Source organism: Salvelinus namaycush, chromosome 32 (genome assembly GCF_016432855.1).
Source record: "Salvelinus namaycush isolate Seneca chromosome 32, SaNama_1.0, whole genome shotgun sequence".
NCBI classification, from domain to species: Eukaryota; Metazoa; Chordata; class Actinopteri; order Salmoniformes; family Salmonidae; genus Salvelinus; species Salvelinus namaycush.
In genome coordinates, this window is record NC_052338.1 from 7,905,448 (window position 1) to 7,929,900 (window position 24,453).

The window sequence follows — 24,453 nt, forward strand, 5'->3', positions numbered from 1 at the left end:
CACAAATAATGGTCAGCAAGTTCCAGGCCATGTCATTCCACAGAACCAAAATATTGACGTTTCCCTGGTTATTTCCAAGCGCTAAATTCATTTTGAGCTTTCGATGGTGACATCACGGACGGGTGGGGTTTCCTTGTTCTCGGTTTGTGGCGTCACGGACTGGGGCTTTCCTCCATGAGAAAGCAAAGGAGGCTGCGGAGATTCTTCTGTTGCTCTCCTAAAACGGGACAGGGCGCGAGCGCATTTCATAACCTATACATACTCCATTTGATATTTTAGGAACAGCGTGTCAGGTCCCGTATAGGAAGCTGAGCTGAAATAGCCTAAACAACGAAGATTTCAACACTCCCAAAGCAAGCGATCACAGCCCATCGCCATTGACGAATGAACATTCACAGCGGATCCCAGAAAACGGTCTCGTACCACCCCTTGAGGTAAGACTAGTCTGCCTTATTGGGCCTTGACACAAATTGCAACATGTTGAAGATATTCCGATTTTTGTGGCTTGGAATGTCATGTCGCTCAGTTGCTTACTTGGTAGGCTACATTATGGGAAGTAACATATCTTCACTCTAACGGAAGTGTTACTGTTCGTTACATGGTCAGTTTATATGAACAGCCAATTGTATATATCCCATATTGTTGTGCATGTTCTGACTGCTGCTCATTCTTGAGTAATAAACAATTACACAGTGAGTCATGGCTGGTGATAGTGTACTATAGTACATACTTAAGCGTTCGGGTTTGTTTATGTCCACTGAACAAAAATATAAACGCTACATGTAAAGTGTAGGTTTCATGAGATGAAATTAAAGATCACAGAAATGTTCCATATGCATAAAAAGCGTATTTCTCTAAAATGTTGTGCCCAAATTTGTTTACAGCCCTGTTAGTGAGCATTTCTCCTTTGCCAAGATAATCCATCCACTGACAGGTGTGGCATTTCAAAAAGCTGATTAAAAAGCATGATCATTACACAGGTGCACCTTGTGCTGGGGACAATAACAGGCCACTCTAAAATGTGCAGTTTTCTCACACAACACAATGGCACAGATGTCTCAAGTTTTGAGGGAGTGTGCAATTGACATGCTGACTGCAGGACTGTCCACCAGAGCCACCTCCAATGTTGTTTTAGAGAATTTGGCAATACGTCCAACCGGCCTCACAACCACAGACCACGTGTAACCATACCAGCCCAGGACCTCCACATCCGGCTTCTTCACCTGCGGGATCGTCTGAGACCAGCCACTCAGTATTTCTGTATGTAATAAACCCCTTTTGTGGGGAAAAACTCATTCTGATTGGCTGGGCTTGGCTCCCCATTGGGTGGGACCAAGCCAAGCCATGTGCAATCCATAGATTAGGGCCTAATGAATTTATTTAAATTGACTGATTTCCTTATATGAACTGTAACTCACTAAAATCGTTGAAATTGTTGCATTTATATTTTTGTTCAGTATACATGCATGTTTGTACAGTAGTGTCAGGTGAACTACTGCTTAGCTCCTCTGAACATTCTTTGACATCTCTATTTCAAAGCGCCTGTTGTGTCAGATGCCCTCTCATTCTCAATTTTCTCCTCTCTCACCCCCTCACTCTTTCACTCATTCATTCCTGGTACCACCACTCCCGTTTGTCCCAAAAGCATTATTGAGGACAGGATATTAATACATTATATATACAAAACTATGTTGACACTCCTTCAAATGAGTGGATTTGGCTATTCCAGCCACACCTGTTGCTGACAGGTGTATCAAATCGAGCACACAGCCATGCAATCTCCATAGACAAACATTGTCAGTGGAACGGCCTACTGAAGAGCTCAGTGACTTTTAAGGTGGCACCATCATAGGATGCCACCTTTCCAACAAGTCAGTTTGTAAACTGCTAGAGCCGCCCCGGTCAATTGTAAGTGCTGTTATTGTGAAGTGTAAACGCCAAGGAGCAAAAACGGCTCAGCCGCGAAGAGGTAGGCCACACAAGCTCACAGAACGGGACCGCCGAGTGCTGAAGCACGTAGAAAATGTCTGTCGGTTGCAACACTCACTACCGAGTTCCAAACTGCCTCTTGAAGCAACGTCAGCACAATAACTGTTCGTCAGGAGCTTCATGAAATGGGTTTCCATGGCCGGACAGCCTCACACAAGCCTAAGATCACCATGCTCAATGCCAAGCATCGGCTGGAGTGGTGTAAAGCCTACCACCATTGGACTCTGAAGCAGTGGAAATGCGTTCTCTGGATTGACGAATCACGCTTCAACATATGGCAGTCCGACGGACAAATCTGGATTTTTGGCTAATGCCAGGAGAACGCTACCTGCCCCAATGCATAGTGCCAACTGTACAGTTTGGTGGAGGAGGAATAATGGTCTGGAGCTGTTTTTCATGGTTCGGGCTAGGCCCCTTTGTTCCAGTAAAGGGAAATCTTAATGCTACAGCATACAATGACATTCTAGACAATTCTGTGCTTCCAACTTTGTGGCAACAGTTTGGGGAAGGCCCTTTCCTGTTTCAGCATGACAATGCCCCCGTGCACAAAGCAAGGTCCATACAGAAAGGGTTTGTCGAGATCGGTGTGGAAGAACTTGACAGGCCTGCACAGAGCCCTGACCTCAACCCCATCGAACACCTTTGGGATGAATTGGAACGACGACTGCGAGCCAGGCCTAATCGCTCAACATCAGTGCCCGACCTCACTAATGCTCTTGTGGCTGAATGGAAGCAAGTCCCCGCAGCAATGTTCCAACATCTAGTGGAAAGCCTTCCCAGAAGAGTGGAGGCTGTTATAACAGCAAAGGGGCGACCAACTCCATATTAATGACCATGATTTTGGAATGAGATGTTTGATGAGCAGGTGTCCACATACTTTTGGCCATGTAGTGTATCATTCCGTTGAGCGAGAAAAGAGGTGACGACATGCAACCCTGAAAGCATGATATCCAGCTCTAGTTACCATCTGTCCTCAAGAACTAATAGAAAAGCAATACTCACTTCCCCACAACTACAGTTGAAGTCGGGAAGTTTACATACACCTTAGCCAAATACATTTCAACTCAGTTTTTCACAATTCCTGACAATTAATCCTAGTAAAAATTCCCTGTTTTAGGTCAGTTAGGATCACCACTTTATTTTAATTATGTGAAATGTCCGAATAATAGTAGAGAGAATGATTTATTTCAGCTTTTATTTATTTCATCACATTCCCAGTGGGTCAGAAGTTTACATACACTCAATTAGTATTTGGTAGCATTGCCTTTAAATTGTTTAACTTGGGTCAAATGTTTCGGGTAGCCTTCCACAAGCTTCCCATAATAATTTGGGTGAATTTTGGCCCATTCCTCCTGACAGAGCTGGTGTAACTGAGTCAGGTTTGTAGGCCTCCTTGTTCGTCTTTTGCTGTTGTTCTGGGATTGATTTGAACTTTTTGCACCAAAGTACGTTTGTCTCTAGGAGACAGAACGCGTCTCCTTCCTGAGCGGTATGACGGCTGCGTGGTCCCATGGTGTTTATACTTGCATACTATTGTTTGTACAGATGAACGTGGTACCTTCAGGTGTTTGGAAATTGCTCCCAAGGATGAATCAGACTTGTTGAGGTCTACAATTTTTTTTCTGAGGTCTTAGCTGATTTCTTTTGATTTAACAATGATGTCAAGCAAAGAGACACTGAGTTTGAAGCTCGGCCTTGAAATACATCCACAGGTACACCTCCAATTGACTCAAATTATGTCAATTCGCCTATCAGAAGCTTCTAAAGCCATGACATCATTTTCTGGAATTTTCCAAGCTGTTTAAAGGCACAGTCAACTTAGTGTATGTAAACTCCTGACCCACTGGAAATGTGATACGGTGAATTATAAGTGAAATAATCTGTCTGTAAACAATTGTTGGAAAAATTACTTGTGTCATGCACAAAGTAGATGTCCTAACCGACTTGCCAAAACTATAGTTTGTTAACAAGAAATTTGTGGAGTGGTGGAAAAACGAGATTTAATGACTCCAACCTAAGTGTATGTAATCTTCCGACTTCAACTGTATATTCCCATCTGAGGTCCCATATAGTGGAACTATTCTCACAATCATAGTTCGTTAAGGCCCACATGCTTCAGGTTACAGTCCCCTGGAAGTCAGCCTAACAGTCATAGGCCTATGTGACATCTCTGTCTCCTCTCCACTCACATGCACTGTCCTAACTGACATGTCTCTCCGCCTTCTCCTTCATTCTCTTCCTCCCTCGAACTACCCGTCCCCTCCCTGACTTTCTTGCCCACTGGTCAGTTGGTAGACCCTGATCTGTGTTGGTGGATTGGAGCTCAGAGAGCTATGGCTGTGGAGCTGGGGCCTGGGCCTGCACTCTGCCACTGTGATGCCTCCAGGCTTCACATGAAACGTTCAGTTTGCCTCCTGAACGCTCCTCTAATTATTATACCTTGTCAGCTCGGGGATTCAATCTAGCAACCTTTCGGTTACTGGCCCAACGCTCTAACCACTAGGCTACCTGCCGCCCCATACATGTAAGACTTAAGTGTGTGTGTGTGTGTGTGTGTGTGTGTGTGTGTGTGTGTTTGACGACGTGTCTGTAATGTGTGTATGACTGGGTGTATAAGTATGTGGGTGCGTGTCATGTGCGTTCGAGTGTTTGGAATGGGTGTATTCCAGGGTATTGCTGTTGCTTCATTTTGTTTGAAAAGGGATGCTTGAATGACTGTCCACTGCAGACAAGCTCATCGCTGCCAGCTCCAGTTCTGAGGTAAATTCAGAGGAACCACAAAGTCTGGTTTCTCTAGGTGCTTCCACAGAATGGCCCACGACTGTCTCTGGCACACAACTCCTCTTCAAAGTCCCACATCTACCATTACTGAAAGTGTGGGAGGGCTCCACAGGGCCTCCAAATGGCCTCCAAACTCTATGAATCAGTAGGTAACTAGATAATGGAGCTTTTAGCTGAACAGAAGGACACGTTTACTTTTTTAACCCAGTTAGCATGTTATATCATCACATCCTGACATGACTCAACTGGCCTGGTGTTTGAACGTGGCAGCGGCGTTGGCCTGCCCAGCCCTTCTAGCGAGCTACTGAGACATGACGATGCCCTTGTCACAGAGAGAGAGGAATGAGAGGGAGAGCTAGAAAGAACGAGAAGGAACAAGAGGGAGGAGAGGAGAGGTTGAAAGAGGGGTGTATAACTGTGTCGTAGCCGGAGGGGCAGTTCACTCTGTTACCTCCCTCTATATTAGCTCCTGCCAGGAGATTAAGTGAGGAGGACACACTGAGTTGCATCTGTCTCTAGCCAGAGGGGCATCTCACTGCCTCACCCTGTCACCACCTTTTTTATTACGCCCTTCTGCTCTAATGAACTTAGAACATTAAACCAGTAAATCTGAGTTCACAGAGACCACTTGCTCTAACCAGAGACACAGGCCTCAGTCCTCAGTTACAGCTCAGGGCTTTAGAGAGGGTTTAGGAAGTATCACTACAAACCACCTAATTAGCTAGCCAACCACTCTGTCTGTCAGTCTTTGTAAACAAACAACACACCGACATGAACCGGATGGTTTGTGTGTTGGTGAGCTTCAATGACTTAGGCCTACTGGAGTACAGCACTACTGTATCAGTACGATACAACGCACCCTTTGATTGTGTTACTGTATCACTGAATATCAACCATAGCCCTGAATAATATGAATAAAACAATTTTGTGAGTCATTTCTTTATTTCTCTTAATTTTTATAAAGCATAATCAAAGTAGCCAAAGTGAAACACTTGAAATATAGCACAACAGTATAATAGGAACTTTCCCAGTCTTCCCTTTTACTTTGGTTGGATGTCTCTGGGGAAAAAGAAACCCATGCTTTTATTGTCTTCATTTTGCATCATGTATTTGCAGAGGCTTGTTAAGTGTATCCCCAACACAGCTCCGCTGCAGCAGCATTTCAGCTCTAAGTGACTCAGCGGCTTGTGTAACAACTATCGGGTATTTGGGTAGCACAGCTACACTACCGTTCAAAAGTTTGGGGTCACTTAGAAAGGTCCTTGTTTTTGAAAGAAAAGCTATTTTTTTTGTCCATTATAATAACATCAAATTGATCAGAAATACAGTGTAGACATTGTTAATGTTGTAAATGACTATTGTAGCTCGAAACTGAAGATTTTTTTAATGGAATATCTACATAGGTGTATAGAGGTCCATTATCAGCAACCATCACTCCTGTGTTCCAATGGCACGTTGTGTTAGCTAATCCAAGTTTATAATTTCAAAAGGCTAATTGATCATTAGAAAGCCCTTTTGCAATTATGTTAGCACAGCTGAAAACTGTTGTTCTGATTAAAGAAGCAATAAAACTGGCCTTTAGACTAGTTGAGTATCTGGAGCATCAGCATTTGTGGGTTCGATTACAGGCTCAAAATGTCCAGAAACAAATAACTTTCTTCTGAAACTCGTCAGTCTATTCTTGTTCTGAGAAATGAAGGTTCTTCCATGCGAGAAATTGTCAAGAAACTGAAGATCTCGTACAACGCTGTGTACTACTCCCTTCACAGAACAGGGCAAATTGGCCCCAAACAGGGCAAACAGTTTTATTGCTTCTTTAATCAGAACAACAGTTTTCAGCTGTGCTAACATTATGGCAAAAGGGTTTTCTAATGATCAATTAGCCTTTTGAAATGATAAACTTGGATTATCTAACACAACGTGCCATTGGAACACAGGAGTGATGATTGATGATAATGGGCCTATGTAGACATTCCATAAAAAATCAGCCGTTTCCGGCTGTAATAGTCATTTACAACATTAACAATGTCTACACTGTATTTCTGATCAATTTGATGTTATTTTAAATTGACCAAAAAATGTGCTTTTCTTTCAAAAACAAGGACCTTTCTAAGTGACCCCAAACTTTTGAACGGTAGTGTATATTACGCTTAAATGACTTACAGTAAGTTTGTGTGTGTGAATGTGTGTAGATGTAGGTTCATATGGCCCCTGGGAAGGATGTACGATCCTAAATTGCTCAGACTGTACGGTTTCAGTGTCTTCCGCAGATAGAATTGCTTAGACTAGGCCAAACAAAGAGCAATGTCTCTGTTAAGAAGATGACAGGCTATGTATACAGTTGACTCAGTGCAGCAGCAAGGATAACAATATTTGACTTGTCTGAGAGGTTTTTAATGCGGAAGACAAGCTAGAGAGCTGCTCAGAGGCAAAAGAAAACAATCTCATTCGTGTAATCGTTCATCACAGTGAGAGATTGTGTGTCTGTGTGAGCGAGCAGCAGTCGGGTGGGAGGAAAAGTGAGGGACAAAAGAGTGTGCTGATCACAGAATCCAGACCACTGAGTCTTCAGCCTGTTCATGCCCATCTGCCGTGCCTCCTCACTCACACCCCTCTCTCTCTATATCACACACAACTTTAGATACTGCGCTGAACAAAACTATAAACTCAACATGCAACAATTTCAAAGATTTTACTGAGTTGCAGTTCATATGGAAATCAGTCAATGTAAATAAATTCATTAGGCCTTAATCTATAGATTTCACGTGACAGGGAATATAGATGTGCATCTGTTGGTCACAGGTACCTTAAAAAAAGGTAGGGGAGTGGATCAGAAAACCAGTCAGTATCTGGGGTGCATAATTTGCCTCATGCAGCATGACACATCGCCTTCACATAGAGTTGATCAGGCTGTTGATTGTGGCCTGTGGAATGTTCCACTCTTCAATGGCTGTGCGAAGTTGCTGGATATTGGCGGGAACTGGAACACGCTGTTGTGCATGCCGATCCAGAGCATCCCAAACATGCTCAATGGGTGACATGTCGGCTGAGTATGCAGGCCATGGAAGATCTGGGACATTTTCAACTTCCAATAATTGTGTACAGATATGGGGTCGTGCATTATAATGCTGAAACGTGAGGTGATGGCGGCGGATGAATGGCGCGACAATAAGCTTCAGGATCTCGTCACGGTATCTATGTGCTTTCAAATGGCCATTTATAAAATGCAATTGTGTTCGTTGTCCGTAGCTTATGCCTGCCCATCCCATAAACCCACTGCCACCATGGGGCACTCTGTTGACAACGTTGACATCAACAAACCGCTCGCCCACATGACGCCATACACGCTGTGTGCCATCTGTTGAAACCGGGATTCACCCGTGAAGAGCACACTTCTCCAGTGTGCCAGTGGTCATCGAAGGTGAGCATTTGCCCGCTGATGACCTTCCCTGAGACGGTTTCTGACAGTTTGTGCAGACATTCTTCGGTTGTACCAAACCCACAATTTCATCAGCTGTCCGGGTGGCTGGTCTCAGACGATCGGTGAAGAAACGAGATGTGGAGGTTCCTGGGCTGGCGTGGTTACATGTACCAATAGTATTTCAATCAATCATGGCTAGCTATATACAGTATCTATGTTAGCCCTTTCCCATATACCCTTCTGTCAACAAGGGCTGAAGTCTAATGTTTTATGAGTCAGTACACATACTGGTTGATCCTTTCTCTGTGTCTGTCTCAGCCTCCTGCACTCAGAGGCTACTACTGGAATCAGAATCATATTTGCCTTGTCATAGACCTGTAGTCCAGAGGCCAGGCATACTGTAGGAGGAGAAAATCAGGCCAGGACTCTGTTATGACTCAGTGTGTGTGTTTGTGTGCTTAGAAGGTGGGTGTGCTACCGTAGACAGTGGCACAGATTCTGAATATCAACCCTCATAACTCTCATTCTCTCATCCTTTCCCCTTATCTTAGCATAACATTATTTGCATACAAACACACTCTCACCTATAACACTGTATAAATACAAACATACATTAAGCAGGACTGTAATTACCAATGTCTACATTATCTATAAATTACAAGAGTACGTGTGTGTGTGTGTGTGTGTGTGTGTGTGTGTGTGTGTGTGTGTGTGTGTGTGTGTGTGTGTGTGTGTGTGTGTGTGTGTGTGTGTGTGTGTGTGTGTGTGTGTGTGTGTGTCAGTGTGTGTGTGTGTGTCAGTGTGTAAGTAAGTGCCAGAGTCACTGAGTGGGTCGCTGTTTGCTCGGCTCATAGTGAGCATCGGCATGGCAACCGCAGTAGCAGCCCAGTGTGAAGTGGAGAGCAGCTCGAGACTGTGTGTGTGTGAGAGAGAGAGAGAGAGAGAGAGAGGGTTTCATATTGACGGAGCGAGACAAAAGAGAAGCGCAGATGAGAGAAAGAACGAGAAGGAATGATAGAGGTTAAATAATATAGAAGGTAATTGGACTGATGAATATGTTTGCTTCCCCTTCAAGATACATTATGTCATTATCATTAGTAAGTTCACCAATATAGTATTCCGCTTTCCAAAGGGCTGTATCTTATGAGTAAGTGTGAGTCAATGAGCATGTTTTTATCAGTGATTATGCTAGCTGTGCGTGTGCATAGTGTACAGTGCATTCGGAAAGTATTCAGACCCCTTGACTTTTTCCACATTTTGTTACGTTACAGCCTTATTCTAAAATTGATTAAATCCTTTTTTCCCCCTCATCAATATACACACAATACCCCATTAAAAAAAGGCAATATCACATTTACATAAGTATTCAGACTCTTTACTCATTACTTTGTTGAAGCACTTTTGGCAGCGATTACAGCCTCGAGTCTTCCTGGGTATGACGCTACAAGCTTGGCACACCTGTATTTGTGGAGTTTCTTCCATTCTTCTCTGCAGATCCTCCCAAGCTCTGTCAGGTTGGATGGGGAGCGTCGCTGCACAGATATTTTCAGGTCTCTCTAGAGATGTTTGATCGGGTTCAAGTCCGGGCTCTGGCTGGGCCTCTCAAGGACATTCACACTTCTCCTGAAGCCACTCCTGCGTTGTCTTGGCTGTGTTCTTAGGGTCATTGTCTTGTTGGAAGGTGAACCTTCGCCCCAGTCTGTGGTCCTGAGCGTCTCTGGAGCAGGTTTTCATCAAGGATCTCACTGTACTTTGCTCCGTTCATCGTTCCCGCCATCCTGACTAGTCTCCAAGTCCCTGTCGCTGAATAACATCCCCACAGCCTGATGCTGCCACCACCATGCTTCACCGTAGGGATGGTGCCTGGTTTTCCTCCAGACGTGATGCTTGGCATTCAGGCTAAAGAGCTCAATCTTGGTTTGATCAGACCAGTGAATCTTGTTTCTCATGGTCTGAAAGTCTTTAGGTGCCTTTTGGCAAACTCCAAGTAGGCTGTCATGTGCCTTTTAATGAGGAGTGGTGGAGTGCTGCAGAGATGTTTGCCCTTCTGGAAGGTTCTCCCTTCTCCACAGAGGATCTCTGGAGGTCTGTTAGAGTGACCATCTGGTTCTTGGTCACCTCCCTGACCAAGGCCCTTCTCCCCCGATTGCTCAGTTTGGCCGCCAGGCATCCATCTCTAGGAAGAATCTTGGTGGTTCCAAACATCTTCCATTAAAGAATGATGGAGGCCATTGTGTTCTTGGGGACCTTCAATGCTACGGACAATTCCTTCGACCTCATGACTTGGTTTTTGGTCCACTGTGGGACCTTATATAGACAGGTGTGTGTCTTTCCAAATCATGTCCAATCAATTGAGTTTATCACAGGTGGACTCCAATCAAGTTGTAGAAACACCTCTTGGATGACCAATTGAAACAGGATGCACCTGAGCTCAGCCTCATGGCAAAGGGTCTGAATACTTATGTAAATTAGGTATTTCTGTTTATTTTTAATACATTTGCAAAAATGGGGTATTATGGGGTATTGTGTGTTGATTAATGTGGGGGAAAAAAGTAATTTAATACATTTTACAATAAGGCTATAACGTAACAAATGTGTAAAAAGTCAAGTGGTCTGAATACTTTCCGAATGCACTGTATTTAATTTCTTCTTCCTGGCTATCTGCACCAAGAGTTCATTGTGAAGTCGAAAAAGCGAGAGAGAGAACGAGCAAGGAGGGAGAGGTGTGTCATACTGAGCATGCTCCCTGTGCTCTTTGCACTGCTAACTTCCTGTTATCTTCTTCCTCCTCACAGACGGTTGATTGAGAGTGTAAGAGACACACATGGAAGAGAAGAGGAGAAGAAAAAGAGAGAATAAAGGACTAGAGAAGAAAATCTGACTGGAGCAACCACCAAGAAGGATTTAAGAAAAATTGAATAACCTCCAAGAAGTTGTTCTTTAAATTCTATAACGTTCCTATCATGTTTTTTTTCCTCCTCGTTTGAATCGAGAAACATTTACTGAGAAGGGACATTGACGTTTCTTGTTGTTGTCATTCTCCTCTTTGTGGTTTACAGTAACAGTTTACTGTCAGTTTTGGACCCCCATGTTTGTTTGGACGAAAGCACACCTGTTACTTTTCTCACATTCTTGATTTGGAGCAACTGAGCGTGAGAGGTGTGAACGCCAGTGGGAGGAAGGGGACTTTGTTTCTTTCACTTTTGTCTTCTTGTTTATAGTTCCATTTGTTGGTTCCATTGTTTCTTGTCAGAGGAAGGGGAAAAAGGGTTTCCAACTGGGTATCAGTGACATTCCATTCTGGTTTCACACAAGGACAAGTGCCCTCGTGTGTGTGTGTGTGTGTGTGTGTGTGTGTGTGTGTGTGTGTGTGTGTGTGTGAGGAAAGCTTCCTCACAGTGATATAAGAGCAGAAAAGGAAAGACGCTGCCGTGTGTCATTTTCTGGGAAAATGGGATCGGAAAAGGACTCGGAATCCCCCAACTCCTCGGTGAGCGGCATTCCCAACCCCAAATGCCGGGCACCGGGAAAACGCCAAGGACGCATCTCCTTCCACAGCCTTTTCCACAGCAAACGGGGTTCCCGGAGCGCCAATGCAGGGGCGGCCACACCTTTATCCCAGCTCCACAACCAAAACCATCAACAACAGCAACTCACCCCCCTTGTCCCCCCCGTAGTCCCTTCTACCCCCACACCTAACCCAGCCCCCACCACCACCACCATGGACGCCCCCCAGGACCCAGCCAACTACCCCACCTCCACCCCAGCAGAGCCCCTCTCTTCCAGTCGGCTCTCCCTGGGTCCGCCCCAGTCCTCCAGCTCCACCACCACCAGCGCCTCTCCTCCAGCAGACTTCCTGGAGTGCCCCCTGTGCCTGGTACCCCAGCCCCCCGAACAGCTCCCTGAGCTGCTGGGCTGCAGCCACCGCTCCTGCCTGTGCTGCCTGCGCCAGTACCTGCGCATCGAGATCACCGAGAGCCGCGTCCACCTCAGCTGCCCCGAGTGCTCGGAGCGCCTGGCGCCTCATCAGGTGGCGGACATTTTGGATGACGTAGGTCTGCTGGAGAAGTACGAGGAGTTCCTGCTGCGACGCTGCCTGGCCTCCGACCCAGACTGCCGCTGGTGTCCCGCGCCCGACTGCGGGTAAGAGTTAACTTCCGTTGTTGCCTGGCCTTAACCTTAATCGTAACCTGAGTGTGAACCTGAACCTTAACCCTAACTCTATAGAGTCTTCACTGTCTAGCCGTGGTAGAAGGGGCAGAAGTACCTTAAAGCACTTTCTGACCACAAATGTGATTTTAACCCCTGAACTTAACCCTTACCTTTACCAAACCCCTACCATTAACCAACACTATAACTTGTTGTTGTTGTTGCAGATTCATGCTTTCAAAGCAGTGCTCTGTCAGTTACCCGAAGTCTGAGGATGTTAGTAGTGAACTGGAATGACCTACTGCATTTTAACAAGCTTTAGAGGTGACAAAAGTGAGAGGAAAGATTTATAGCCTAGAATTCTCTAAGTAGGTTAGAATGTTGCAGGCTATTATGTGGTTACAAGGGGAATGGCAATGCTCGGTGGCTGATCGTGTAATGTGATATGGGGAAATTTCTGATAAACTGGTATGAGCCTATTTTGTGTGTGTGCGCCACGCAAGTGTTTATGTTTGTGTGTGTATGTATGTCTGTGTGTATAGGTGACACACGCATGCATGTGTATGTGGGAGGGAAAGCACAGATGATCTGTGCTGGTTATATTCAAAGGAAACATGCCAGTTTGGTAATGTGAATCCTGTCAGACAGAGGGGAAGGACCAAGACAGTGGGCTGGACTATAGATGACCTACATTCCAAAAAGACCAGAATGACTCACAACACAACTATTCCCTCTCTACAGCCCTACCATGGAAAGTTCTAGTGTGGTTTGGGCTAACTAGAGTGGAGCTTTTCAAAGGGGTACTGTGTGTGTGTGTGTGTGTGTGTGTGTGTGTGTGTGTGTGTGTGTGTGTGTGTGTGTGTGTGTGTGTGTGTGTGTGTGTGTGTGCGTCCATGCGTGTCATAATGGTACTACATTGTCGTAGGTAAGGAATATGTGGCCTTGGTTACAGTAAAGTGGCCTGGATTGTCTCTGGCTGTGGAGTCTCTGGGACCTCTGTCTAAATCGCTATTTATCTCTTTCTTTATTTATCTTTCACTTTCTTTCTCTCTTTTAAATTAATTATTATTTTTATCGTAGTCACAAACCCCGGACTCCTTAACTCTGTCTCACTTGAATGATCACACACACACACAAACACTCGCACACACCAGGGTTTGGCTCAATTTAGAATTTCGGAATTGACTCCCATTCAGGCTGTAATACAACAAAATATGGAATAAGTCAAGGGTATGAATACTTTCTGAAGACACTGTAGAATAGATTAGGCATTTTAATTTCACTGAATTTAATTATATTTCCTTTCGAATTGGAGTTCTGTATCCTGTTTAGTTCTTCAATTCAAATGTAATAATTGTATTGGAATTTACGAGGCATTCTCAATTCCATTCTGGATTGAGCCCAACCCTGAAACACACACACACACACACACACACACACACACACCCACACACACACACACACACACACACACACACACACACACACACACACACACACCCACACACACTCTATTATTCCTGTGAAGGTTTTAACTCTTGACCTTCATTGTCCTTTGGTCTCATTGGTCAGTTCTCTCTCCATTCCCCAATCAGACCTCACTGATTGACAGGGGGAGACAACCAATCAGAGCAGCGATAGGTCTATGGTCGCTCTGCTGGCTGTCAGTTGCTATGGTGACTAGTGATGCGGCATAGAGGTAGCCAGTGTTGCCAGGGGTAACGGAGAGGTTGGGATTTATTTAAAGTGATCATTACTACCCACCACTGCGACCTGTATGCTCTCGTTGGCTGGCCCTCGCTACATATTCGTCGCCAAACTCACTGGCTCCAGGTCATCAATAAGTCTTTGCTAGGTAAAGCCCTGCCTTATCTCAGCTCACTGGTCACCATAGCAACACTCACCCATAGCACGCGCTCCAGCAGGTATATTTCGCTGGTCATCCCCAAAGCCACACCTCCTTTGGCCACCTTTCCTTCCAGTTCTCTGCTGCCAATGACTGGAACGAATTGCAAAAATCACTGAAGCTGGAGACTTATATCTCCCTCACTAACTTTAAGCATCAGCTGTCAGAGCAGCTTACCGATCACTGCACCTGTTCACAGCCCATCTGTTATTAGCCCACCCAACTATCATCCCCATATTGTTATTTTTTTGCTCTTTTGCACCCAAGTATCTCTACTTGCACATCATCATCTGCACATATATCACTCTAGTGTTAATGCTAAATTGTAATTATTTCACCACTATGGTCTATTTATTGCCTTACCTCCCTAATCTTACTTCGTTTGCACACACTGTATAAAAAAAATTATATTGTGTGATTGACTGTACGTTTGTTTATCCCATGTGTAACTCTGCGTTGTTGTTTTTGTCACACTGCTTTGCTTTATCTTGGCCAGGTCGCAGTTGTAAATGAGAACTTGTTCTCAACTGGCCAACCTGGTTAAATAAAGGGGAAATACATTTTAAAAATGACACAGGACTGTGTGTGTGTGTACAGAGTCACAGACAGTGTATTACATTTGTACTGTAATGATAGCCTAGTTGAAAACAAAGCAGTGTCTCACCATTTAAAAGCAATGACAACTTGCGCTACTCTTAGACGTGGTTGTCAGAGTGCATTTGCTCCAAACCTGCAGCTTGTCGGCATCGGACTCCTCAGATTCCCACCGCTCAAAGCCGTGATGTCTGTCATGATCGTGCTCCAACGCAGCAGAACCGACCAAATCAAATCACATTTTATTGGTCACATACACATATTTAGCAGATGTTATCGCGGGTGTAGCAAAATGCAGCGTTGACATGGAATGTTCCAACAGGGAAAAGGCTTCCTTGGCAACTTGTGTCTCTGCTCTGTTGCAACAAGTCACTGAGCTCAGGCTTGAAGACATGTTGCCAGTTTGAACAAACAAACAAAGTAATTGGGAAAGACACCAGCGCAAACTGAATTTATTGTGCTGCTAAGAACTGTGTTAAAGGGGTAAAACCATAGTGGTGTAAACATTTCCCCTAGTTTGAGGTTTTGAAAGAGACAGAATAGGATTTCAAACAGTTTTGTTATTTGACATCTGGTTTGCCTGTGTAGCGGAACACTGGAGGCCTTGAAGAGAGGGGTGTCTTAGGTCAGTTAGGATCACCACTTTATTTTAAGAATGTGAAATGTCAGAATAATAATAGAGAGAATGATTTATTTAAGCTTTTATTTCTTTCATCACATTCCCAGTGGGTCAGAAGTTTACATACACTCAATTAGTATTTAGTAGCATTGCCTTTAAATTGTTGAACTTGGGTGAAACGTTTCAGGTAGCCTTCCACAAGCTTCCCACAATAAGTTTGGTGAATTTTGGCCCATTCCTCCTGACAGAGCTGGTGTAACTGAGTCAGGTTTGTAGGCCTCTTTGCTCGCACACACATTTTTCACTTCTGCCCACAAATTTTCTATAAGATTGAGGTCATGGCTTTGTGATGGCCACTCCAATACCTTGACTTTGTTGTCCTTAAGCCATTTTGCCACAACTTACGCTTGGGGTCATTGTCCATTTGGAAGACCCATTTCCGACCAAGCTTTAACTTCCTGACTGATGTCTTGAGATGTTGCTTCAATATATCCACATAATTGTCCTACCTCATGATGGCATCTATTTTGTGAAGTGCACCAGTCCCTCCTGCAGCAAAGCACCCCCACAACATGATGCTGCCACCCCCGTGCTTCACGGTTGGGAAGGTGTTCTTTGGCTTGCAAGCATCCCCCTTTTTCCTCCAAGCATAACATTGGTCATTTTTTCATCAGACCAGAGGACATTTCTCCAAAAAGTACGATATTTGTCCCCATGTGCAGTTGCAAACCATAGTCTGGCTTTTTTATGGTGGTTTTGGAGCAGTGGCTTCTTCCTAGCTGAGCGGCCTTTCAGGTTATGTCGATATAGGACTCGTTTTACTGTGGATATAGATACTTTTGTACCTGTTTCCTCCAGCATCTTCACAAGGTCCTTTGCTGTTGTTCTGGGATTGATTTGCACTTTTCGCACCAAAGTACGTTCATCTCTAGGAGACAGAATGCGTCTCTTTCCTGAGCGGTGTGACGGCTGCGTGGTCCCATGGGGTTTATACTTGCGTACTATTGTTTGTACAGATGAACGTGGTACCTTCAGGTGTTTGGAAATTGCTCCCAAGGATGAACCAGACTTGTGTAGGTCTACAGTTTTTTTTCTGAGGTCTTGGCTGATTTCTTTTGATTTTCCCATGATGTCAAGCAAAGAGGCACTGAGTTTGAAGGTAGGCCTTGAAATACATCCACAAGTACACCTCCAATTGACATCATTTTCTGGAATTTTCCAAGCTGGTTAAAGGCACAGTCAACTTCGTGTATGTAAACTTCTGACCCACTGGAATTGTGATACAGTGAAATAATCTGTCTGTAAACAATTGTTGAAAAAATTACTTGTCATGCACTAAGTAGATGTCCTCACCGACTTGCCAAAACTATAGTTTGTTAACAAGAAATTTGTGGAGTGGTTGAAAAACGAGTTTTAAGGACTCCAACCTAAGTGTATGTAAACTTCCGACTTCAACTGTACATTCAAAGCAATAGTTGTGTGATGGGTCGTATGTCACTTTCAGCATTGTTTTCTGATGAGAAAGATATTCACTCTCTAATTAAATTCAGTTTTGCTCAGTCTCAGTCTTTGAGCACTGTCACTTACAAATAGTGTTATATGAGATGAATTACCATTTCATCTTTACATACAGTACTTGATGATCTTGTTACATCCAAGATAAGATAAGAACCCTGCCTCCCCTCTTATGGTGATGTGACAGCCTATTTACTGTGTTGAGAAATGTGCGTGTGTGGTGTCATGTAACTCTGCAATTATGATAATATGCTATGAAGATTAGCTCTTGGTCTTTCTCCCCTCGTGCCCTTCATTGAGGCTACTCCAGACAGCCTGAAATCATATTATGCCTATTTCTCCTTCCTCTCGTGTCCTTTTTTCTAACTCTCTCTCTCCACTGCTCAGTTAATTGTGAACATTTGTCCGGCTACAGTGTATTTCAATTGAACCTTAACCGCTTGATAGGTTCTTTAACTCACAATTTCCTCCAAGGCTGTTGTGTCCCCTCCACTGACTCAGTATCTCTCTCTGTCTCTCTGTCTCCCTCCTCTCTCTCTCTCTCTCTCTCCAGTAATGTCTTTTTCACTTTGCCATTGATTTCACATGTGCCTATAAAGGTTTTCTGAAAATCAAACATCTTCCTCTTTCTCCCTCTGACAGGTTCGCTGTGATCGCTTCGGGCTGTGCTAGCTGCCCCAGGCTGGTGTGTTGTAGAGACGGCTGCTTGGCTGAGTTCTGTTACCACTGCAAGCAGGCGTGGCACCCCAACCAGACCTGTGACTCGGCCCGCCAGCAGAGGGCACTCTCCTTGCACATGCACAGCAACCACTCACCCAGCTACATGCAGGAGCACGGGCACGGTACTTTGATTGCTCTTCATGCTGTTATTATTATGTCCGTATATTAGTCTCCCTCTTCTCATAAAGCAATTTTCAGACCTCCTTTCATGTTCCAAATGTCTCGGTGGACAGAACAGTAAGTCGGTATGAATGAACCCTTATCACAACCTCATATGTCTCAGCCCGTCTCTTACTCTAGCTGTTGGCAGTCAAAAATAACTATATCGGCACACAATGTCTCCAAACCAATCCTCCTCTGTCTCTGGTAAAAGTACCTTTTAGGCACAGATCTAGAATCGGCTTACCCTCCCCATATCCGAACGGCAACCCATAAAACTGACTTCAGATCAACGTTGTCTTGAATCCTACTCCCACTAATCAACCTACCCACTCGCTCTCTCTTGTCTCTAGCTGACGCCATCAAGCCCTGCCCACGATGTGGCGCCTACATAATCAAGATGAACGACGGCAGCTGTAACCACATGACCTGTGCCGTGTGTGGCTGTGAGTTCTGCTGGCTCTGCATGAAGGAGATCTCTGACCTGCACTACCTCAGGTAACTCTCAAGACTACGGCAGTTCACGTCAACACAGATTTATGTATTGGACTAGTAGATTACTTTCCATGTGCCAAAAATCCATATAGGTCTACCCACCCTTAGCGGAGTTGGTAACAACCGGATGCATCTGGTTTTCAGCGATACAGATAATTCAACCTGGCGTCCTTTTCCGCCGAAAACCGGATGTGGGAACTCCGCTCAGCCTGCATGATAACATCCACCCAATTTTAAAGCATGATTGTCATTACCGGGGTTAGACTGGTGCTTTAAAAAAATTCCTTCAGAATTGATTTTAAATAAGAAATACCTACACATTTTATGGAATGAATTAAGATCAAACCAAATACTGACACAAAACATAACTGAAATAAAGGCTTTATTGTTTTGATAAGAAGACACCAAATATATTCCTACATTAAAATGACAAAACATTTCCACAGATTCCGTCTAACACGTCTTACGTCATGTGAGCAATACTGTAAAAGTGGATAACAGGCTGTGATGCGCGTCTCACTCCTGTGTGACAATTCGCAGAGGGCTCTGAATTCATAATGACACAACCTTCCATCACCTCCACTCCTCTGTTGCTGTGGTGATTGTTTTTCCTGAACATGGACCCAGAACTAATCAGTCTTCTGCTACCCCCCTTGCTCTTCACCATATTTCTCCCCCTTTCTTTTTATATCTGTTTCCCCTTCATTACAATTGTTTCTTTATTTTCTCAATTCACAATCTCCTCCCCCCTCTCGCGCTCTCTCTCTTTTCTACACATTCCATTCTTTCTCCTTTTTCTTACGTTCTCTCTCCCCCTTCTCTCCCTCCATATCCCTTCATCAATCCCTCTCTTTCTTCTGCCTCTCAGTCCATCAGGGTGTACGTTCTGGGGGAAGAAGCCGTGGACTCGTAAGAAGAAGATCCTGTGGCAGCTGAGCACTCTGATCGGAGCCCCGGTGGGCATCACCCTGATCGCTGGTATCGCTGTGCCTGCCATGGTCATTGGCATCCCCGTCTATGTGGGGCGCAAGGTATGCAAAAACACTGGCAGATGGGCAACCCCTCACTGAAAATCCCCCTTCATTTGGCCTACACTCAGTCATTTAGCAGAGGATCTTATTTGGAGTGGCTTACTGAGACATTAAAAGGAAAATAATGCAAATATTTACTTTTCATGATATTTAACAGAAAAGCTATTAATTGTAGAAATGAAATGTGGCAGTGCTGGACTTAGAAATAGAGTTAGTTTCAATATGATGTTCACTTTCGTGGTGGCACTTTCATTTCCTGCGTGTATTTCAGCAATCGAGAAATACAATTCCTGAAATAGATATGGTTTCAAACCATAAGCTCTTCTTTAGTTTCTTCGGAAACGACATCATTTTGAAACAATTTCGTCATGATAGAATTGCAGAATGACCTATTTTAAAGGATATCTCTTTACCGCGTCCTGGTGGCAATACAGTATAACTGCTAGCTTGAACTTAAGCCCATTTGAATGCTGTAAAATAGCCCACCCAGCTGTAGAAATACCTTTCAGAGTATTACCAGTTGTACTCAGCCAACTGCCTCACCCAATCACAACCAGAGATATAAAGCCGTAATAGGTCTAGGTAAAGTAGCTCTGAAATCCCCTCACACAACCTATGACCTACTTCTCCCAAGTGCTTTATAATATTAATCAAACCCAAACCACAACACAGACGTTTCAGCTGCAATATCCTTTATTGCTGTTCACCTTCACTACTATCTATCTTTTCTATTTTGTGATAGATTCACGCTCATTATGCGGGGAAGAAGACCAATCGCCACAGGAGGAACCTGGCCATCACGGGAGGAGTGGCCCTGTCAATCATCACAGCTCCTGTGATCGCGACCGTCAGTGTGGGTATTGGCGTGCCCATCATGTTGGCGTACGTCTATGGAGTCGTGCCCATCTCTCTGTGCCGCGGAGGAGGCTGTGGCCTCAGCCGAGGAAAGGGGCGTGGCATGCGGATAGACTTTGACGAGGACGACGGCCCAATCACAGGTGAGCAAGACTTAAAGAGCTATCATTTTTGCCTTAATAGACCCAATACTGTAAAATACAACAACGACACGAACCTACATGCATGTCTCTCTTTTATGTTACAAACATAATTGAACTGCAAGTTAATTTAGACAGGAAGTATATATCATCATCAGTCATGAAATAAAAATATTAAATAATTGTCCCCCAGTGGCTGATGCGTGGCGGGCCCTCAAGTCTCCCAACCTGGGTGAGAGCAGCCTGGAGGGGGCAGCCAGCGGCCTTAGCACCGCCTCCCCCAGTGAGGGCCTCTCTGTGGCCCCCGGGGTCCTGGGAGACAACCCCCACTTCAACACTCTGGCCGGGGGCGCCCTTGGAGCCAGGACTGGCAAATACAACAGGTATGGAGGGGAGCCCAGCAGGGAAGAGAACCTGTTCTGTACTTCTTATGGAGGCGAATGTTGTGCATTGTAAGCAGAGACACAGTATAAATAGGGGCCAAGTAAGCCTTAAACGAACTAAGTACAGTTTTTGTTGTCCATTTAAGAATTAGACCCGCTGCTGTGAATGTTTTTGCTGAGTAAATGTAATGTGGCATATGTTGAACGCTGTAATAACTGTTGTTGGTATAACCATGTAATAATCATGTTTTGTGTTGTTCCAGGTTGGAGCTCCAGGGAGGGGAGCTGGGGAAGGACGGTGCCCACAGAGAGACAGGTAGTCTGGGAGCGGGTAGTGACTGTGCCAGCACCCGGGCCATGGCAGGCTCCATTATCTCCTCCTACACACTCCCTGACAGGTGAGTGTCACAATATCCCTTTCTCTTACATACACACACGATTTAGAAAAAATCTACTCGTCCTCCTCGATTTGCCATCAAGTCTCAATCTGTTTCTGTCTGTCTCATGTTGTTGTTGTCTCTGATGCAACAGCTCCATTTCCTCGAATCTCTCTTGCGTCTGACTTGTCTTTAGTCTGTGTGGTATGCAGGCAGCACTTAGTGGTTCAAAAATATTTATTTTAGCCATTGATTTAGTTACCGACAGATCGTTTCAAATCAATTTTGAGTTAAACTTATAATGGTAGGCAAGGTGACACTGGATACAGCAGATGATATGCTGACTAGTAAATCTAAACGTCTTTGTTCTCCTAGGGACTGTACTAACCTGGAGATCCAGGTGGACATCGAGACCAAACCCAGCCACCTCTGCCTGACCAGTGAGGATGACTTAAACACGCCCCCTGCTGCTATGGCAGCATGCTCCGGGTCAGGGGGGGAGGAGCCTCAGGACTGCAGCTCCAGAAGGGGCGGGGGTCTGTTTGGCTCAGCACTAGGCCTGTCGCCAGGGGCATCACTCAGGGAGGGGCTTCGCGATGTCACTCTGGCCCAGCCCGAGAGCATCCGTAGCGACCTGGAGATGTCCGACACCCAATCGGACGACATCGCCGAGCTGACGTCAGACGACTGTGACTCGCCTCATCCCAAGAGCTGCCGGCCTCCTCAACCCCAGGCCACCTGCAGACCCCTTCACACCTCCGACAGACTGCACTGTCCCCCGGATAATGTCATCCTCTATGTTTAAGAGTCCAGCTGATGGAGAGCTCTCAGAGATTCCGCAACCCCCACCCAAAATGTTTTTTCGCTTGTCGGTAATTATTTTGCTGCTTTTTTGTTAACAAAACGTCTTACCTGCAAACAACACCCGTCTACATGTGTCTGTCTGTCTTTCTCTCAACATCTCGATCTCCTTACAGAGAATTGGCAGGGTTCTACCTCTGAGATTTCTGTTTACTTCTTGGTGCAAAAATGCCTTGGCTACGAGCAACAACAAAAAAAGCTAAACAAGAGGTACACATTTTCCACAAGAAATACTGCAAAAAAAAGAGGAAACAAGGTGAAAGGTCACCAAGCACACTAACGAGTGAAGGATTGTGGGGAATGGGGTTTGTACTATGGAAGAGGATGTTTTTTGGGATGTTTGAGTGTGGCATTTGTACTGGACTTTGTTGACTTGATTTCCTCCTTTTTTTTTGTTCGAACTGAATGATATTGAATGATTTAGAAGTAGTTTTATTTGCTGTGTGCATGAGTCTCCGTGAACTGAGTTTTCTATGGCTGTGTAGGCCTTCAAGTGTAGTATGTACCCGTTACACTGGTGGAGTTTACAGTAGTTTGTTCAGAGGCATGACTTTTAGAGGCGATCTGCACTTGAATCTCACCTGCAAAGAGAAGAACAATGTCGGGGTTAACGAGAGTCAATGTCGTGGAAGATAGACAAGTACTTAACCAGCAGACAGTTACACTTGAATGACTGACTGCCTGCCTTACAGACAGTGATGACATTCACTGACGAACACACTGGCTTTCTGACATGCTAGCTGTCTGACCCACTCTAGTTATGCGTGTGCGTTCTACACGAAGACTATAAAGACAAAGACATAATATACATTTTCAGTAGAAAACAATAGTAGAATGAATGGATGGACTTCTTGTGATTGTATTTGTTTGTCCCACTATCGAGTGATTTTATGAATGAGCACTTGTGCACTTTATCGAAATATTCTTTTTTTTGTTGCTATTTGTTGTCATCAGTTACTGTCTTGAGTTTTCTTCCATTACATACTTGTCAAATCATAGCCAAATGTTGATTATCAGAAACCTTTTTACAGTGTAACAACATTTTGCAGACCCATTTTTATTTCTTCTAGAATAATTTACTAGAGCTTGTTTTTGCTGTTTACCAACCATGTGTTTCAGTTGTTTAAAATATCCCCATTTACTATAGACATCATGAAATCTCTATATGGGAACATTGTTTCATTTCAAATAAGCTTTATGCGGTCAGATCATACTATTGAGCAGTGCTTGGTATGGTCTGTTGTTGTTATTCAGTTGTCGCTTATTTCTGCCTATGAGAAACCACATGAATGTACCACGGATTGAAACAGAATCTTCCTAAATATGACAGGAGGATTTACCCTTAAGGACACATATACAGTACATGTGGGTAAAACAGTTATAAATATATGAATAGCAATATAAAAGTGTTGTATATAAATGTGTAGTATCTCCTGGCACTGTTTTGGAAGCCCCTTTATGGGGCCAAACACACAGGACTGTGAAAGAGGACTTTGATTTGGAAAATAAACACATTTTTCTGTTGCAACAATATTGTGTTATTATTCTATGTTCTATTGTGTGTGAAATATTGGATTTAGGGCATTGGAACACACACACACATAAACACATAGAGAGAGAGAGAAAATAGCTTTGCTTAACATACATAGATGGTCATAGTCTGTGTTAGGGACTAGTGAACTACACTGAACAAAAATATAAACGCAACATGTAAAGTGTTGGTCCCATGTTTCATGAGCTGAAATAAAAATCCCAGAAATGTTCTGTGTGCACAAAAAGCATTTACATCCCTGTTAGTGAGCATTTCTCTTGTGCCAAAATAGTCCATCTACCTGATAGGTGTGGCATATCAAGAAGATGATTAAACAGCAGGATCATTACACAGGTGCACCTTGTGCTGGGGGCAATAAAAGGCCATTCTAAAATGTGCAGTTTTGTCACACAAAACAATGCCACAGATGTCTCAAGTTTTGAGGGAGCGTGCAATTGGCATGCTGACTGCAGGAATGTCTACCAAAGTAATTGGCCGAGAATTTATTTATTTATTTTTTAAATTTTATCCCCTTTTCTCCCCAATTTTTCGTGGTAGCCAATCGCTAGTAATTACTATCTTGTCTCATCGCTACAACTCCCGTACGGGCTCGGGAGAGACGAAGGTCGAAAGCCACGCGTCCTCCGAAGCACAACCCAACCAAGCCGCACTGCTTCTTAACACAGCGCGCCTCCAACCCGGAAGCCAGCCGCACCAATGTGTCGGAGGAAACACCGTGCACCTGGCCCCCTTGGTTAGCGCGCACTGCGCCCGGCCCGCCACAGGAGTCGCTGGAGCGCGATGAGACAAGGATATCCCTACCGGCCAAACCCTCCCTAACCCGGACGACGCTAGCCCAATTGTGCGTCGCCCCACGGACCTCCCGGTCGCGGCCGGCTGCGACAGAGCCTGGGCGCGAACCCAGAG

General features: G+C 44.6%; 1 protein-coding gene across 1 annotated transcript; it reads left to right on the plus strand.

Moving 5' to 3' along the window:
- The first annotated feature begins 158 nt into the window (after positions 1 to 158).
- LOC120026948 (E3 ubiquitin-protein ligase RNF19B-like) lies at positions 159 to 23,526 on the plus strand. The gene is made up of 9 exons (XM_038971731.1): positions 159 to 434; positions 10,987 to 12,334; positions 17,617 to 17,816; positions 18,207 to 18,351; positions 19,217 to 19,379; positions 20,122 to 20,377; positions 20,568 to 20,757; positions 21,021 to 21,155; positions 21,510 to 23,526. Exons 2-9 carry the CDS (start codon positions 11,643 to 11,645, stop codon positions 21,937 to 21,939), a joined length of 2,211 nt encoding a protein of 736 aa, XP_038827659.1. The 5' UTR covers positions 159 to 434; positions 10,987 to 11,642; the 3' UTR covers positions 21,940 to 23,526.
- Positions 23,527 to 24,453: the final 927 nt, after the last annotated feature.